The 20389-nt window shown below is 39.0% G+C and overlaps 1 protein-coding gene across 11 annotated transcripts in view; it reads right to left on the reverse strand.

Moving 5' to 3' along the window:
• The window catches only part of Pam (peptidylglycine alpha-amidating monooxygenase), a 283476-nt gene that overhangs the window by 142170 nt on the left and 120917 nt on the right, over positions 1-20389 (reverse strand). For all 11 annotated transcript variants that reach the window (XM_052750294.1, XM_052750293.1, XM_052750291.1 and 8 more), the window contains exon 3: positions 20099-20219. In XM_052750294.1, coding sequence (XP_052606254.1) covers positions 20099-20219 — 121 coding nt within the window. The remainder of the gene's footprint in view (positions 1-20098; positions 20220-20389) is intronic.

The raw sequence follows: 20389 nt of genomic DNA on the forward strand, positions 1-20389 counted from the left end.
TGATCTTGTTATGTACATGACTAATAGGCTTTTATAAAGGGCTTATTGCTCCAAAAATAGTTCTTGGGCGTTGGATCATTTTTTCCTTTAAGCATTTTTATGTGTGCTTTTCTTTAATAAGGTGGCCATCAAATCAAATTTATCTCACTCTAATTTCTCAACTTCAAAGGCAATATTAATAGTTCAGGAGAAGGAAAACTGTAAATATATTCCTCTAAACTATGAGGGGTAGGTACTAATCACTTAGCTAATGTAGTCATGATGAGCCAAGCAGCTTTGGAAACTGAAAATTCCCATTTTATTCAGATATGCATCACAAATATAAATACTCCATTTACTTTAGTAGGTATTCCTTTTCCCGATAGCTTGGAAATTTGCTAATTAAAAAAAAAATAAACTTGGTGCTTTATATAAAATTTGTTTTTCCTTTGCTTTCTCAGGCTTACACATACATGGACATACACAGTGTGCTGATTAAGACAAACCTAAGTTATTGCTGTTACATAATTAAGCTTCCTTCTTGGCTCTTAGAAATAATTTTAAGAAAATTTCAAGCTGGGTGTGGTACTTTAGTACCTATAATCCTAGCTCCTTGTGAGGCTGTAGGTAGGAGATTTCTTGTGCCAAGTATTGGAGACATGTTTCAATGATACAGTAAGGTTCTCACCAAAAATTACCTTGTGAATCAATTTAAAAGAAAAATAAAATTACCTTTTATATTGTTAATATCCAGCAGCCAATACCTCTGGAGCTTGATTGTTATAAACAACATATATGGTACTTAGAGGTGATTAAATAGTTTATGAGGGAAACCTTCTTTGTATATAAGTATCCCCACTGACAAATTAGTAAAGAATTATATGAGTGAAATACTTGTCATTTGTAACCTCTAAGACATCTAGGCAACGGTAGTCATCTGCGGCTACTAATCCCAACTAAAGCCAGTTGGTGAGAGCAGGTAGGAGACTGTATACATGACAGGTTAACCGGTCTTGCAATCATTAAAGAATACTACAATGTCCTAAGAACAGAGACAGTCAGATATCATGCATCTCCTGCTGGTAGCATCTATTACCATCTATGAAATATCCTTGCAGAATAGACAAACCTAAGCATTTAGTAGCAACAGAAGAAGGAACACAAAAGACAGAGGGGCATGCTAAATGGTACAGTGGTGATACAGGCAGCAAAGCCTAGAGCACGGACAAACACCTTGGGTGTTTTTGTTCACAAACACATTACAAGGAAGAGGACAAAGTGAAATCCCCTAAAATCCTTATGAAACATTTTAGTAAGAATTGCCATTGGTAACATATTTAGAGCCCCATGAAAACAAATTAATGTTCAAACAATGCAACAATCAGAAACATGTGGCAATAAGTATAATATTTGAAAATAGTAACGAAAATAAAGTTGTGGTTATTTTATAAATTAAGGGTATTATTTAAAAAAAATACTAGGAAACAAAAATCCACATGATTTATGGCAAATAACTTCAAAGTAACTCAAGGTGTGCTGAGGAATGAATGAAATGGAAGAATATAGACAGGTGAGACACTGAAGTTTGTCACACAAGTCTTTCAATATCAGAAAAAGTATTAAATTTTTTAAAATATAAATACACAGCTTGTCCCCAAAACTTGTTGCTTCTTAAAAAAGAAAAATAGAAGAACCTACAAACCGAACAACAATATTTCCTGATACAAAGTTCAGAAACCTCATGATCTCACCTTAGAGGAGGCTAAGCGCACCATGAGGAACAGTGAAGATCGAAGGACTAGAAACAGGATGGGAATTCAGGATAGCAGAGACTGTTTGGTCCCAGACGGAAGGCACTGGAGATAAGGGAGGACACCTTCCCAACTCCATCTGCCATTCACAGAGGCTTTGTCACCTCGAAAGATTACACGGTGTGAGAGACCAAGGAAAGAACTGAAAAGAATTGATTCACAGCCTCCACCTTCTAACCAGACAATGGCACTTGCTATACACACTGAGCTAGCTCATGTGTTTTCCAGACCTTGTGAACAGAACTTGACCCCCCCCCCCATCACTTTTGGACGAGAGCATTAACATGCTACACTTATTCTTTAAACAACTGGACCAACTTTCTCTTAGGAAGGGGAAGGTACCAATCAATGGCACAACTGAGGAGAATGTAACCAAGAACAAATGTGGGTTAGGTTAAGAGAATCAGCTAAAGGATGTCAGAACATCCCAGAGGTTAAGACATAGAAGCAAACTATTCCTATACAGTCATGTGAGGTAAGAAGAGGAAGGAATGCCTAGACTAGAAATGGCCATGGCCATTGGACCCTCAGAATGAAATCAATAAGGAAATTGGTGGGCAAGGCAGCTCAATGACACATCCACAAAGTTGCCCCTTGTAGCTTAGTAGAGTAAGACAGAAAAATCCATTTGGGTAAGCCAGTGGAGAATATCCAGCACACAAAATTTATCACTGTGTTTACAGCCTTGCTGTGGTGGCATTGTGTTCCCTGAAATATTGTGCACTCTAATAAACTTATCTGGGGTCAGAGAACACAACAGCCACAATATTAAACATAGAGGTTAGGCAGTGATAGCACACGCCTTTAATCCTAGCATTCTAGAGGCAGAGATCTGCCTGGATCTCTGTGAGTTCAAGACCACACTGGAAACAGCCAGGCATGGTGACACATGCCTTTAATCCCAGGAAGTAATGGCAGGAGGCAGAAAGGTATTTAAGGCATAAGGATGAGGAACTACAGCCTGGTTAAGCTTTTAGGCTTTTGAGCAGCACAGTTCAGCTGAGAGGCATCCAGTCTGAGGAAACATGATCAGCTGAGAAATTGGCAAGGTGAGGTAGCTGTGACTTGTTCTGTCTCTCTGATTTTCCAGCATTCACCCCAAATCACCTCTGGGTTTGATTTTATTAATAAGACCATTTAAGATTTGTGCTACACCTTGCTATGGCATTTGTTTTTAAAAATCATAAAATTTAAGCCTCAAAACCAAGAGGAAGTGGCCGAGGTTTCTCTCAGCTCCTGGGGTCTCTGAAGAGAGAGTCTGAGTTATAATACTGGAGAGGAAAAATTTAGACAAAGAAGAGAAAGACTCTCTGAGCTGCAAAATTAATTGGAACAGAACCTTGAGATAGAGAGGCAGACACTGATAGCAACTAATGGGCACAGAAATTACAGCTCTGGAAATCCCGAGACTACAAGCTGCAAAGACCGAAGAAGGTTACAGAAAAGGGTGGGGAGACTGGGAGGACTCAGACTTGATTAGAATATGCCTTCTGATTTGGGTGAGAGAATTCTAACTTGATCTAAATTTGAATTTAGATATGCTGGATGTCATGTTAGCTGTGGGGAGTGAGTGAGGCATGTGCCATGAGTCATGAGCACATTTTTGTCAGAAGACAACTTGGAGGAAACTAAGGAGATGCTATGAAGGCACGATGAAAAAGGGAGACAGACCAGGAATCATTACTATCAATCCAAGTTAAGACTTTAGCTGGATGGTGGCAGTGGAGAATCATTCACTTATTAACCATATGCCAGTCTATGACAGAAATATAGATTGAGTCTCATATTGACACGCACTGGGGAAGAGCCACACAACAGTGAACAACACTAGATGTGTTTCCTGTTCTTGTGTGGTTTCTAGGCTACTGAGAAAATAAAGTCAGTTAAACATGAAGTTTTCCTGCAGTTGTGATATCCTGAAGAAGTACAGGGTACCCAGAGGAGATAACTCTTTCAAAAGGAGGATGTGGAGGGGAGTAGAAAGGCTTTCTCTCTGAGAAAGTGATATCTTGGCTGAGATCTGAAAGATGAGAATGTATTAACCAGGTTAATCAGGAGAGAAGGAGCTGGGGAGGTGGTGAATGCATGCAGTCCCTGACCTCAGGAAGCTGAAGCTAGGTCAGTCTCTTGCGCTCAGGAACTGAAAACTAGCTTGGGAGACAGTAAGATTATGTCTCAAAAGAATAGTTTTTTAAAAGGTGAGTAGTGGTGGTGGTGGTATGGCACCTAAAAGCTTGGTAAGAACAGAGCATGGTCAAGAGACTTGAGGATGAATACAGTAAGCACAGGGAATTAAACAACAGAAGAGGACAGGTTTTATGAGGTTTCAAAGGAAGACCTAAATTTAGTTACCAAGGCGCTAAACAGTCTGATGTGGTTCCAACCATTTTAACCAAAGAGACAGGCTGCATCCTAAACCATAAATTCCTTTGAAGTCTAGTTGCCTAATCAATCTAGATTTGCTAATATGCTTTGTGCCTTGACCAAAGAATATAACCAATAAATAACCATTCTTGTGGTGTGTGTGCATGCAACTGGAGACCAGAAATCAAAGTCGGTAGCTGTCTTCCTTGGTCATTTTCCACATTGCTTGAGACAGGGTGTTTCACTAAGCCAGAGGATCATCAATTCAGCTAGACTGGAAGACAAGCCAATGCCAGAAGTCTTTCTGACTCTGCCTCCCCAGCGCTGGGATCATAGGCACGAACTATGGAGAGTGACTTTTCCACAGGATCTTGGGGATCAAACTCAGGTCCTCATGCTCATATAACACTTTACAGACTGAGTCACCTCACCAGCCCAGAGCATAATAATCCTTAATGAATACCTGGTAATGCTCACTAAGTATCAAGCACTTTCCAAGGCACTGGGGGTGTAGTTCTATCGATACAGACAATTCTTACTGGACCTTAAGCCAACTTCCTACACAGTACAAAGCAATATGTAAGCAGTATTGTTGGAAGGACTGGTAGGAAGGAACAGATTCTTTTTAAATAGAGATGGAGATAGTTGTTCAGGATGAGCATAGACTGGCATAATCTGAACTAAGAGGAATACTATGCCGCCAGGGCTTTCAGAGACATTGTGTGTGTGTGTGTGTGTGTGTGTGTGTGTGTGTGTGTGTGTGTGTGTGTGTGTGTGTGTGTGTTGGAAGTTAAAAGATGAAAAATCAATCTCTACACGTGGCAATGTACTAGGTCTCTAAGAGTGACATAAATTATGGCACTCAATTCAGCTGGAGACTCTGATGGGTTCAGAAAGAAAAGCACTCAGAGTATAAGTTGATGGAAGATGATCTCAGCAGTTGAAGATGTGAGAACGCGAAGATGTCCAAGGGTATCAAGATGGTCAAAGACAACTGCTTATAAGAACAAAAAATGTGGCCTGGTGGTGGTGGTGCATGTCTTTAGTCCCAACACTCAGGAGGCATAGGCAGGCAGATCTCTGTGAGTTCGAGGCTAGCCTGGTTTACAGAGCGAGTTCCAGGATAGGCTCCAAAGCTACACAGAGAAACCCTGTCTCAAAAAAACCAACCTCCCCAACCAAAAAAAAAAAAAAAAGAATAACAAATGTGGGACTGGAGAAATGGCCCAATGATTAAAAACACTCACTGCTCTTGCAGAGGACATGAGTGTGGTTCCCAGCACCTACATGGCACTTCATAACTGTCTGCAACTTTAGTTCCAAGATCTGAACCTTTCTTCTGACCTCTCTGGGCACCAGCCACACATACAGTGCAAATACATACACATTAAATAAGAAACAACATTTAAACAAGAAGATTAACAAAAGCATTAAATATGGTAGAAAATGGGGATTCAGGGAAGAACAAACAGGATGTTTCAAAAGTGTCACAAATAGGGCAGTATGGCAGAGAAATTAATGCCACACCATGCTACAGGAAATGCATTTGGTCAAAATGAAGAATCAGTCAAAAATTTTGACTAGGAAAGTAACATCAGAAAGTATTAAGACAATTATTTTGACCCCAAACCATAATAATGTAATGATTAAAAGCACAGGCTATGGAGACAACAACAGTTAGAATCCAGCTTCCCAAGCTGGGTGGTGGTGGCACACGCCTTTAATCCCAGCACTCGGGAGGCAGAGGCAGGTGGATCTCTGTGTGTTCGAGGCCAGCCTGGTCTACAGAGCAAGCCAGGACAGGCACCAAAACCACACAGAGAAACCCTGTCTCGAAAAAACAACAAACAAACAAACAACAATAAACAAATAAATAAATAAATAAATAAATGAATGAATGAATGAATGAATGAATGAATAAATGAATGAATGAATCCAGCTTTCCCTGCAACCACTTGTCCAAATAAAAAGGAACAAAGGACCTTTATTACTTGTTATAGATGAATCTAGAAAGTCGGGAGAAAGACTCTGCTGTGCAATTTCATTCATAAGTAATATAAATGCAGGAAAGGCCAAGCCACAGTAACAGAAAGACCAGCACACAAGTGAGTAAGGAGTGAGGAGAGTGCACAGAAGCAAAGAGAGCTCTCTGGAGCGACAGAGATGTTCTTTATGGTGTCAATTACACAGATGCACACACTTGCAAACTTTTATTGAACTGCACACCTAATATTAATGAACTTTAGATATTATACTACAAATAAGCTGATAAACAGTAGGAAAAATCACATGTGGTGGTTTGAAAGAACATGGCCCCCATAAGGAGTGGCACTATTAAGAGGTGTGTCCTTGTTGGAGTAGGTGTGTCCTTGTTGGAGGAAGTGTGTGACTGTGGGGGTGAGCTTTGAGGTCTCCTATGCTCAACCTATGACCAATGTCACAGTTCACTTCCTGTTGTCTTCAGATCAAGGTATAGAACTCTCAGCTCCTTCTCCAGCACCATGTCTGCCTGCATGATTCCATGTCCCACCATGGTGATAATAGTTAAATCTCTGAAACTGTAAGCCAACACCAATGAAATGTTTTCCTTATAAGAGTTGCTGTGGTCATGGTGTCTTTTCACAGCAATAGAAATCCTAACTAAGACACACGCAAATGTGTGAAATTAGGAAGCAGTTGAAATAAAAGCATTGAACTTAAGAATGCCACTTACACCTGAAGAGAATGAGGGTGAGGTTCATAACTCATAATCCATATTAATAAACACTGATGTGTTTGTGCGACAGATGGCATTCATGATTTGCAAAGAATTCTTTTTCCTTTATTCAAATTTTATTCAACGAATCTTTTTTGGATAGTAAGCAACATTTCAGGCTTGATGGATACAGTAATGAACAAGACCAGGAGGTGTTGCCATCAATCTGGGTTAGGACTTAATAAGATGGTGGTAGCAGAAGTTCACACATTCCCGTGCACATATTCATCAAGTCACATGTTCCATGTCTGTCTATTGTCTTAAGGAATCTATTTTATCTGGTAGGCAAAAACTGTGCATGGGTGTCATGGGCAGCACACTGCAGTACTTCTACATTTAGCTAATTAACAAATGCATTACTTCACTTTTTTCTAATCACTTTTGTGATTAGAATATACATAGGAAATTTAGAGCAGCAGCACATCTCAAGAAAGATAGAAGTGCAGGTATTTCTATTGAAAAGACATGAAATGGAGATGCCCCAGTGTGATACACACTCAGACTCAGACTTCTTTTTGCTCCTCTAGCAAAGGTACAATTATAAATAATGCCTCATTAGCAAGATTACTATATTCATTACAATACATAATATGTTAAGTGCATGACCATGAGTGACATTTAAATACTGAGAAGGGAATGTAAGAAACAGTGATGACAAGATATTGGAAGGCTGGGGGAGGGGCTAAGAAGTAGCCTAGAAGACTGATACTTAGTAGGAAAAGATTTTTAAAAATAATTCTGCTTATTACTTAAATGCTCTGGCATAAATGACTTTAGAAACTTTTGGGCTGTAGACATAGCTCTACATAAGAGTACTTGTCTAATGTGAGGCATTGAGCTGTATCCTCCAGTATCTTGTAAAGGCTAATGCATATGCCTAAATCGACTCTGTGATTTTACTGCTGAGGAGATTTCACTAGGTTCCAGTTCACTGCTGAGATTTCACTAGGTTTCAGTTCACCTTGCAAAAAAAGCTCCTCCTCTATGATGTCCTGCGCTGACTGATATGAAGAGACAGCACTATTCTTAACTAAATTACTGTTCTTCATAACAAATGTAAATGGGGCAGAGGGAAACCGGTTTGCAACCCTCCCTTATATTACGAATTCTTACCTACAATAAATACATTTGAGAGACAGTTCATTTTTTAAAGGAAGCAAACTATCTTAGATTCACGCCTCTCTAAGTTTCTTGATAGCTGACACACTTGGATCTCGGGGAGCACACACTGTGGAAAGACAGAAGTGAGGAAAGAAGGTAAGGAGCATCTTCTAATGAACTAGGGATTTCCACACGAAAGCAGACTCCAAAGCATTACAAAGGCATAGCCTGGCTTTTGACTTGCTTCCGTGGTCCTTCAAGCTTTTGTTTTGCTTTGTTTGTTTTGTTTTAGGTCATCACAAACAAAAGTGGAAAAGAGAATAAATGCTATGGGCAGCAACTGTATGAATGCCTTTCTTATTTCAGCTGACGCCCACCACAATTGACTGAAGTCCTATAGATGCGCTATCTGTGGGTTTCCAAACTCAGGCTTACTGTGATGATGAAATAAATGATAGGTAGAAGGGAGAGAGAGATTTACTTCTGGCAGAGACAGAAATTTCATGTTGAGTAAGATAAATTTTTGCTTTTAACTCTAAACTATTTAGGACAGGAACTTAATTTCCTAACTCCTGGGCACAATTTTCTCCATTTGGTACTGTGGAGTGGTTATAATAGCAGAGAAACAGTATAGTGACTATTTGTTAACTTCTAAATTTGTTTGACCCCCACTACAGCGACTTCTCTAATACCTACACTTACTCAGGCTACCCATCTATCTTCTTTCTTGTCTCTACTGCTCTCATACTCTGCCTCAAATAACTGAAACTACAACAGGAAAATATCTGTGAAACACGCTATGTCACTGACGAAAAATACATTAAGAAGATAAAATTAATATTTATCACATCTACAGTGTCAAAACTTAATATTATATCTGGTATAATCAATTGTGGAAACTGAAGTAAACAGAATTTGCATTTCCATAGCAAAATGATAATTTAGTTGGAAGCAAATGATTTAACCCTAATACAGTAGGCTTAATGTATGAAATGTTCATTTCCATAAATAATGAAGGCTGAAATACTTCGTCGGTATTTTTCTGCTTGTATTTAATGTGATGTCAGTTCTTGCTATGAGTTTATTTTTCATAGTTCTATTTCCAAACTGAAACTCCTAAATTTAATCAGGTAGTGCCTCCTTACAGTTATCTATAAAATTATTAAATAAGGTTGTTGAAGAGTTAACTGGGTGCATATGGGAACTATGAAAAGAAATAACTCAATCTCTCAGAAACATCACTTGCCCTTCGTAAATCAATGTTGCCATGGCAAATGTTTTCCTTTAATACTGGATTGGCTGAAGGTGGGAGTAACACATACTGTACAACAGAAATGTCCCCTCTATTTTTATATATGCTGCTCTCCAACAGTGCTCTGAGCGTTGCTGGGTTGGGTGACTATTGTTTGTGAAGGTCTAGCTGTTCCTGTCATGTACATATCTGATTTATCTCCTTATATACAATCAAATACAATGCGTCGTCTATGAAGAGTTATCCTTGTCTTGAAAGAGCACACTACGTACTTTTTTTTTTAAACAAAGAATGTGACATCCATGCAGAACAGCTCCAGAGGTATGCCTTATATAAGGTCAGTGAAATATTCATTCAGACTACATGAAGCTGAAAATAAGTGAAACAAAGAGGATCTTTCTGGTGGCTAGTAAATGCAAAAAGGATCACTTTCCTTGCTCATGTGGAAATGGATGCATGGTTGCCTTCCACAAATATCTTCAGACTGAGCATAATAGAAAAATGACCCCCTACAAATCTGCCTCTCTTTGCTTCTAAACATGTACCCAATTCCCTAAATTCTTTAATTAATCAGACTCTCCTAATGGCACTGTTGCAAAGCAGAGGAATAGGAATTAAAAATTTATCAATTAGAGGCATTGTATGGAAAACCCCCTGTAGAGATTTCTAAACATTAGAGGTTTATATGAGAGAAACATAAGACCGAGCTTCATTGTTTCCATTGGGGATGATGTGTATTTCATTTTTTTAAACAATTTTATAATTGATAACAGATGATCTTTTTAATGGTAGAACAGATAAATTAAAAAAAAAATCTTCTGTCATCCTCCTCCATTGTTCCTTCTCCAAGGAAACAAAGGCTTAGAACCTCAGGTACCTCTTCCCACATTCACATTGCACAGGTAAAAATATATTAAACAAACAGGCATGAGAAACATCTAATCAAATGGACATGCGTATATCAAGACTTTTTGTTAAAAACTGGTTTAAGATGGAAACACACTATATACATTTTTATGTGTGTGCATACACATGTGTACAGTGCATGCATACATACTTGTGTTAGGTGTTCTGCTCTGTCACACCCAATCTTTCAAGACAGGCTCTCTTATTGGACCTGAAGCTAGGACAACAGCTCCCAAACTCTAGCCATCCTCCTGCCTCTGTACCCCACAGGATTGGGATTACAGGTGAGTGCCAGCCATACCCGCTTTTTTACATTTTGCTAGGAGTAGATATGTACGTCCTCACACTTGTGCAGCAGGCATTCTTACCCACTGAGCCACATCCCTAGCTTTTTGCACGGGTGTTGATGATCTGAACTCAGGTCCTCATGTTGGGTTTGTGTCAGGCATTTTACTGAGGAAGCCATCACTCTAGCACTCACATATAACTTCATAACTATATTTTAATCAGGTTTACTTTGAATATTTATTTTACATATTTTAAATGATACTTTGGTACTTAAAGTATATAGCTGTTTTGTTACTGGATAAACTGAACTTTTAATTATTTGCAGATTTTTTTAAAAGATGAAATGATGAAGGGTATATGTCTGGTTATTCATCTGCTCATAGCCTTATTTCTAGAGCTATCGCTATAAATATAATAATTTTTTGTTTTCAATGATCTTTTCTTTCCTCGTTTTCCAACTTTGACTGTCTCCATAGATATTTTCCTGAGGCAGTGTGAGAGAGATGTAGATTTTTGACTGTGATCCTCCTGATAAGGCACTGTAAGACCCTCACTTTTAATTTCAACAATACTGAGGTGCTCACTATACAGGACTTTATATTACCTACATGACAGTGTGTCTTAATTTATCCATCGGTGTTCTTCAGAGCAGAAATAATTACAACATTTACTGAGCTTTATACATATTAATGGATTTATCCACAATTCCATCAGAAACTACCATTCTCATTATAGAAATGAAACAACTGAAGTATCTCATCCAAGATGCTGCAACTAGCCCTGTACTATCACAACTCACAGATGGAATATCCTTGGCCCAACTCAAGCCAGGCTCAAGCCTTCTTCTTGGCTAGGCTTCAACCTCACTTATAAGGACATGAGCCTTATAAGTGACAGTGGCAGTCTTTCACAGCTCAACTCTGCATCCCTAAGATGAACTGAGAGCCTAGTTGGGCTAACAGATTTGCTATCTATCCTAGCCACATCTGAGAAAATAAATCCTCTGGCTCCCAGACCCTGTAACTGGCCAGAATGACAACGTGGGTCACCGTCAGCAAGTAGACACATTTGGCCTAATCAAACCCTTCCTGACAAGTCCTTGCAATTTCTCACGTCTCTGACTTTACCGAGTCCCCAGTTGTTACTACGTCCCTTCACTCCCTACTTCTCCCTTTACAGTGTTCAGTCACTTCAGCATAACCTGCAGTTGTGTTCAGTTCACACTGGATTTCCCATCTTACCGCAACAGCTGTTACTGTTCAAAATGCGTCCTACCACTTACAATAGCGTTTCTTCCCTTTGACATGGCTTATAACACAGGCATGAGGGTTAAGAGACAAGAGTGGGAAGTGTGTCAGGAAAAATGAAGGGTTGCAGAGGTCACTTTAAAGGACTGGGTGTGAGTGAGTGGTGCTGGCAACATTTGAAGCGTTCAGAAGGGTGACGTGACCTAACTTCTGTGCTAATAGGACCCCCGTGGCTGCTGTGTGGAGCACAATCTGGCAACGCATAGGTACAGGTGCTACATCAAAACGGTGCAGAAAGAACACATGGTTCTCTGACCAGAATGAGAAAGACAGCCGTAGTGACAAAAAGCCTAGATGCTGCTGTATTTGCGATGACATCAACAGGATGCGCTGGCACATTGCTTATGAGCCATGAGAAAGAGTGACACGTTGATAAAGTTGCTTGTGTATTTTACCTAGAAAAATTATATGACAGGAATTGCTACTGACGGAGATGGTAAAGTATGAAAGCAATGTTCCAAATAAAAGAACTCGGGTTTATAATCATTTAGACATCAATACTGAATAGGTAACTACGAAAGTAAGATTAAGTCACTGTTAACCTTGTATTGACACTTTTATTCCTCTTGTCCTGGATGTCAGACACAGTTCATGCGATGCCAAAGGTCAAATCCATTTATTAGCCTGAGTGACGTATGCAGTTGTTTCAATCAGGGATAGAGAGACTACAGCCAATGGGCTGGCTGCCTGTGTTAGCAGATACAACTCCATATTGGAATGCAGCCAAGCCATTAATTTACATATTATCTATAGCTGCTTTCTAACTACAGCAGCCAAGAGACTTTATGTCACACCAGTGGAAAGCATTTAATATTTGACATGTTAAGAAACAGTTTGCTAGACTATGGTTTACATGTAGATAGAAAAGTGATGAAAAATTTGGGCTAAAATAAGGTGAACTTGCCTGTATTGTGTCTTTTAACAATTAGGAAATGAGAAGTGATTTAAGGCAGTCAGCTCAGCAGCATTTCTTTCTTCTTGCATGAGAGTGTTTAAGAAAAGATTATTCTGGGATTTAGGATGGGGTCAGTCATCTGTATTTTGTTTAACAAAAATAATTATACATATTTTTACAAGTATGTATAATTAAAAGTACATGTTTATATAAAACACACATAGCAACATTCTATTACCATATATTATTTACAGTATATGATTGGCAGTCATGGCTCTTGGTATTCAAGGTATACAGCTATTTGGTCTTGGTCAATGATGATAGCTAAATCTCTCCTCAAATTAATCATTAACAGAATTGCAGGACAGAATTATGAAATAAGCATTAGTTTCAAATTCATATTAAAATAAATTTAAAGCTGTGTTCTATTTACTGGCCATTTGGCTATGGACAGGTTATTTTATTGTCTCTTGGACTCAATTTCTTGTGAAAAAAATGAATATAATAAGACCTTGAGTGGATTTTTTATGCTAATTAATGAGACAATGGTTATAAAGTATCTAATAATAGTAGTCCATAACAAACACTCAAAAATATCTTCTCTCCTTGAAAATGCTTAACAGGAACAGATACAGTAAAAAAGAACCGAAGTTTACTGAGAACACAGATGGTCACAAGGTAATCCTCTTCCTTAGATGCTTCCCTGATTTCTCTAAGGCACAAGATGAAATAAAGACCACAAAAACTAATTTCAAAAACTTTGCCTTCTTTTAAAAAAATCTATATTAATTTCATTGTGTGTGTCAGTTCACATGTGCCACATGGGCATGTGGAGGTCAGAGGAAAGTTTGTGGGAACTGGTTATCTCCTTCTACCGTCGAGGTCTTGAGGACTGAATTCAGGTCATCAGGCTTGGCAGCAAGTACCTTTGCCTTGGGAGTCATATCACTTGGCCCAGTGTTTTTCTTCTGCTTATTTTTTGATTAAAAAAAATGGGGAGAATGTTCGGTGTATCCTCATATGTGCAGTCCCAGATGTAAATATGAAGTATCAGAGAAAACACTGTGGACCAGGTCTTCTTTGACTGGGCATTAAATAGGCTTTCATCAAAACATAGACCAAACAACATAATTTAAGCTTAAACAGTTAAAAACAAACTATATACCACTTTAATTTGTAGTTTACAAGAACCATTTAATATTTTTGTATTTTATTTAATTGATACAATTAGGTTTCACTAGTGTAGCAAAACCTCAATGCACAAATAAATATAATTTGTGGATTTGGCACACATCACCAATCTTAAACTTTCAAAACTAAAATGAGAAAAGAATTTCTTAACAATTAAAGGACAGGAGGAGAAATAAATAAAGCTAGAGAAGGCTGGCTGTCCTTCCAAATCACTCAGGGTCCATCCCTGTCAACTTTGCCATTAGCAAAAGGAATACAGGGGAACAATGTTTATTCAATAGTAAATAAATTCCGTGTAACTAGGATTACTAGACATGAGTGGGTTTTTGTTGTTTGGTTATTTCATAAGGTCAGTGTTCAAAGTCCGTAGAAGAGTCACCAAGGAAGCCTAGGATTACTCAAGCTAATACATTACAATAATATATTACATCATTACTGATATCTCTTCTTCGGGAAACTTGTCTTGCAAGGACTCCAACAGATGTGTAAAGGCCGAGGAACAGGTGGTCTCAGCATCCCTTCCTTCTCTGATCACAGAGCCATTGTCCCTGGATCCCCTGCAGTGACTGAGCAGCCTGAATGATTTTCCTCTTTTCACTTTCTTTACCCAGCTTTCCCTGGTCCAGGTTCCAGCTTTCTGCCTTTTTTCACTTGGCTGCCTTTCCTCACCTTCAAAACACTTATGCTGTCTCACTGTCTCCATGGAGTCATGATGGAAAGTCCATTTCTCATTTTAAAACTCATCCTCTGCTCCTTGAACACAAACACTGCAGGAAACAGTACTAGTGTTAAGTGTACACATTCTGTTCACTTACCAAGTGTGGGCAACTAAACTGAAATGAATGAGCTACTGTATTCTCACTCCTCAGAACACCCTAGGTTAGGTAAACTTCCATTCTTTAGGCAGGTGAAGGGACAGGAGGAAGTAACCATAGAGCCAAGAAGCATGGATGAATTGGCACTTCAAGAGCTGAGGCAAGGCCACTGCCAACCTGGCTCGAGAGGCTACATTCTAACTCCAGGATTTGACTTAATTTAGAAAACAAACTATATATAAAACATTATTTGCAATTATGCCTCATTTAGTATCCATGGGGCAGTTAACTCATAAAATTTATACACTTTAGTATGATCATAAATGAACAGGCAGTTTATCAAGCTGTTTTCTTTGTAGACGTGAGAGTTGGTCACAGCAATAGTCCAGAGTTCCAGATGACTACGGGGTCCAGCAAAGAAAAAGCACCAGATGAGCAGTCTTAATGCATTGCTACTTTTTGGCTCTGCTGTGTTTGAAATAGTGTCGCTGGACACCAGGTCCTTACTGAACCTCTACAAGCAGTAGTTTTAAAGTTGCTACTCTTCCCCATCAGCTTCTCAAATCTAAAAACAAATAAATAAATCCCCAAATATTCATGACTTGGAAATGAATAAAAGAATAGGAAGTACATAAAAATTTCCATGTCAGAGTGAGTTTAACTGAGTGTATAATCAAAGCCAGAGATCATTCATTATGCTATTATTCTCATAACAAGATAAGATGGCATGCTGTATGACTATATAGAAAAGTCTGCTTTAAAAAAAATCTACAGTTTGAATCTCATTGCATTGATATTTCTAACAACAGTTCTTGGTGATACATACAGAGACCTTCAGAATTGGACAGTATTATAATAGTGGTAGTTGTAGCTTTAATTTTCACCTCCTTTTTAAAAGCTGTTTTACATAAAAGATCTAGAACTTCCGGGTTTTCCTTTATCTAGTTTTTTCGATATGTAAAAGGAAAGATTGGTTACTTAGTTCTTTGCTTAATTAAGCCGTTAGGTAAAAAATCTGTTGCATTCCTTTAGCCATTGACTGATTTGTTGATAGTGAGTTTCAGAAATACGTGCTGAAAAGTCTTTTCCCCTATTACCTGTTTACTTAATATTTTTAAATTTTACTTTTTTTAAAAAATTTTTTGAGACTATAACACATCATTTCCCCCTTTCCTTTTCATCCCTCCAAACCCTCTCATCCATGTATTCCTCCTTGCTCTCTTCCAAATTCATGCCCCCTTTTTTTCTTTAATTGTTGTTGTTGGTGGTGGTGTTGGTGTTGTTGGTGTTGGTGGTAGTGTGTGTGTGTGTGTGTGTGTGTGTGTGTGTGTGTGTGTGTGTGTGTGTGTGTGTGTGTGTGTTTGTCTTCCTAACTATATAAATACAACCTGCTTAGACCATATAATGTTACTTTATGATTTCAGGACTGACCATTTGGTACAAGGCAATCAGCGGGTGCTCTTCCCTGGGGAAGACATTTCTCATGCTCTCAGCATTCCTTAGTCCTTTGTCTAGGTTTGTTGTTGTTTGTTTGGTTTGTCTTTTGGTTTTGGTATCTGTCACTAAAGACTGAACACAGTCCCAGGTGGACACAAAGCACATGCTCCACTGAATCTACTTGAAGAATTTTGTGTTGATAATATGAAGACCATTACAGCCTAGAACACACAAAAATACTGTTTTCTACTTTAGGTGGGAGGGGTTAGCAGGTCAAAGGTACTTGCCTCACAAACCTCACAATGAGTTTTATTGACAGAACCACAATGGAAGGAAAGCATCAGTTCCTGAAAGCTGTCCTCTGACTCAGGCACACATGCATTCCTCCCCTCCCCTCTCCTCCCCTCCCCTCTCCTCCCCTGCCCCTCTTCTCTCTTCCCCTCCCCTTCTTTCCTTTCCCTTCCCTCTTCGATACAAATACTAACAATTATAAATAAAATTAAAAAACTGATATTTGTAGTGGTCCGCTGTTCCAGCTTTGTCCTGGAAGTACTACCCCCACTGAGGCTTCTGGTAACTGTCATGCCTATGAGGGAGGGGCGAGACAGGAGCCCTTAAGACTGGAGATCCGGATGTGCCGGTCCTCTTGATTCCTGGATCCTGGATGCTGCATGTAGACTGAGTAGAGTTCTCTAGAGAACACTGCTGGACTGCACTTCACCTCTCCTGGACTCTGTAACCTATATCTTTACTTGTAAGTTACCCCACAAAATAAACCTCCTTTTTAACTACATGGAGTTGCCTTAATACTTCCACCAATAGATATTGTAATAGAGTCCCAGTTTCTTTTCCTAAACAAACCAGTTCAGGTTTAATTGAGTAACTTTTAATGACATTCTGAGCTCCTGTAGTATCAGGAAGAACCATAATGCAGAGACGTGACAGGGTGTGTTTGGGTGAGATACTAATCTAGGATTGTATTCCATCTGTGAAGTTAGTTAGTTGTACTGTGTGAATTATCCCTAAGGTCTCTTCCCCCTCCATTCTACATCTGCTTGCCTTCTTACCCCAGCCTACAGCCTCATTTCTCAAGCAGAAGCCTTCCACCAGCTTTAATCCATACCCATTCTCAACATTTCCAAAACATAAGCAATAGTTCCTAAGATCTAGATTGAATGACCTGTTTCTTGGACAGCCCTTGGCTATTGACACTGAGTTCTGGCTTCTCCATTATTTCCTGTGTGAATTCTGTTTTTCTGGTTGAGCCACAACTGATAGGAAATCTTCTCAGCATACTTCCCAGCTTTACATTTTCCTTTCCTCTTCGCTGTTCCTTGATTTAAGAAGTATTTTCTTCTTCCTATTCCAGATAACCTATATTTTGCCCATTTGTTCTCGTTCTTGACCATTTTACTTCCTTGGATTTTATTTGTTTGGGTCAACTCTCATGTCCCCTTTACCTTTTGTTTCTTCATTCTGATACTTTTCATTCTTTCTTCCCCCTTTTCCTCATTTCTTCTTACCTGTGTTAACTCTAGTTTTAGCTGCATTTTAAGACAAGGGTGATTGCCTTTTTTTATTTTTCTTCACTAAAAGTACTTACAGTATCATAGCTCTGAGTCCACCTCACCAAGAATGCCAAGTTGAGGAGGAAAGAGGTTTTCTATCTGTCTGTCATGGGCAGCCTATCATTTTTCATGAAAGTTTATAAAGCCGTATCATCTGTAGGTGAGTCAGTATGCAGAACACATTGAATCAAGCATGTTGAGGGAAGATGATGGGACATTCTAACCAGATCTAAGCTGTTTCAGAGCAACTGAATCACTCACCCAGTTAGACAGTTGTAGCTGCAAGTTAAGACAAACCTCAACCCAGCTTGGATGAAATAGTAATGGCTAACATAAGCAAAAGTGACCAAAGTGATGAAGTCACCAAGAACTTCCATTGTTTCAGTCTCTCTGTATTATCCTAGGCACCTTCTCATAAAGCTAGTATACACCAGGACTCCATGCTTGTCACTCACATAAAAGAGGAAAATGCATTCTTAGCAAAAGTCCTGAAAGTTGATTGGGCTGTTCTAGGACGTGTATATTTTTCTGAATCAATCACTGTGGAAGGGAAGCAAGATCTAGCCATCTGCTAACCCCAGTCCATTCACTCCCCATCTGGAGATGGCTCCTGGGAACCACATGTCCTTAGAGAAGGAGCAAGTAGGAAAGCAACTCCGCTGCAAAGGAAACCAACAAATGGCCTGCACAAGGCAAAATCCTGTGCCTAGAGTGCAAAATAAACAGCAACAACTTAAATACTACATGCTCTCTTTCCACGCCATTGTTTTGATAACCATAAGACTATAAGATGAATGGAGATTCATCTTTTGTAAACAGAGCTCTTCCACATTTTTAAAACTCTTCTAGTTACTCTTTCTGGGAGTACTGGTTGCAGTAGAATTGCCTACTACTGTTGTGAAACCGTAACAAAGATAAGGGGACATTTCCAAACAGTGCTAATTTATTATTTGATTAAAACTAGTATACATGATGTTCTTGTGGGGAACATGCAAAAAGACCAATTACTGAAGCTGAAGCTGGGCATGGTAACACATTCCTCTAATTCATGCAGTGAGGAAACTGAGGCAGGAGGATTGCCTTGAGCTTTAGGCCAGCCCACAGTGTAGAGGGAGACAATCTCAAAAAAAAAAAAAAAAAAAAAGAAAAGAAAAGAAAGAAGAAAGAAAAAAACCAGATGACCAACCAGTGATTATTTCATATAAAAAACTAAGCAGCTAAGTTTAAAGAAGTATGGTTAAAAACTCAATTTTAAAACTGAAAAGAAAGAAAGAAACAAACAGCTCATTTCTCGGGTGGGGGACTGTGGTTCTGTGTTCTAGTCTTGGTACCTTATAAAATACTACATAAGGTGATTATGAAACTCAGGGTCAGGGCAGAAATAACAAAATGTACAGAAGAGGTATCTGCCTGATGACGTGGGGATGTGGAGACAGTAGGGGCCATTTCTTACATAGCTGTAAAGTAGTTACCCAGAACCATACTCCAGTCTTCAAATACTGTCAGGTTTTACCCTGAAGTAAAAGGTCCGTGTGTATTTTCTAGAGCTTCTGGTTGTCTGTTTCAAAAGTCATTTTCCTCAATAAATAGAATACTTTTCTTTTCCCAGTGCTAAGAGGGAAAAAGAGGAAACAGTCCATTATCTGCAAGAATGAGTCATCGGCCACTGCAGCTCTTCCACGTCCAGGCCTCTCCCTGTCTTCAGCCCTTCAAAAGCAGAAGGCTCTCTTTTAATGACATACATAAATCCCCTCTCTGGCTGGCTGCAGAGCATAATTAATCCTGGCCTTTCCATGCTTAATGAAACACCTTGCACACATGGCAGTGTGTGTTAGCTTCTTGTGTGTGCTCCGACATGGGGTGCCTAGCAACCTTCACGTGAACCATGACACATCTGTGTGAGCACCGCTGCTATTTCTTCAAAATATATCTCTAGAAAATCCATCCTACCACCTGTATGAATAGTTTCCCCAACTTTCCAAACTGTGGAATGTTTGGTTTTTCAAATTCTTGGCAGCAAACAGGATTTTCTATCTTAATTGTGGCTGCTTTGGAAGGGTATTTTAACAAACACGGTAATCTGGGAGATGCAGCTGCTCAATGTTATTTCCTTCATTAGAACATTTTCCTTATTTCAGTGTATATTTAAATGCCGTACCACAGAGGCCATTTCTCCATGGAGAATCTCAAACTGTAAAATTTCAAGTTTCTATTTCAAGTCACAATAAAAATACGAGTAACACTTTAATGAACATAATTTAACTGAATATTTCGTGTTGAAGTCTTACCCCTTTTATAGTATCCTAGCCTCATCTGGGGAGCCTGAAAGCAAAGAAGTTACTGCAGCTATGCATGCAGGTTCCTCATTTAAGCTTCAATTTTAGACAGTACATGAACAGCTGAATAATAAAGTAGAGAGTTCCACGCACCTCTTTAGGTGTGACCCCAGGCATGCGAATATCCAATGCAAAATCTGATGAATCAATGGGAGTTACAGGTCTGGTGGTTCCAAGGCATTCATTGGAAAAGGATCTGGCAGTTTCTTTAAACCTAAAGAAGATCATTTTAACACCCTTGAACATAATTGGAAGGGCAGAAATAAGTCCTATGACCTTAAGTTTAAGGATTACTAATGTAGATCCAATAAAAACTATAATGCGACAACTCTGTAACAACCCGACACCCAGGATCACGTTATTGTCGATGAGCAACACAGAGCC

This window comes from Peromyscus californicus, unplaced genomic scaffold, assembly GCF_007827085.1.
Source record: "Peromyscus californicus insignis strain IS unplaced genomic scaffold, ASM782708v3 Scaffold_21__1_contigs__length_65335640, whole genome shotgun sequence".
NCBI classification, from domain to species: Eukaryota; Metazoa; Chordata; class Mammalia; order Rodentia; family Cricetidae; genus Peromyscus; species Peromyscus californicus.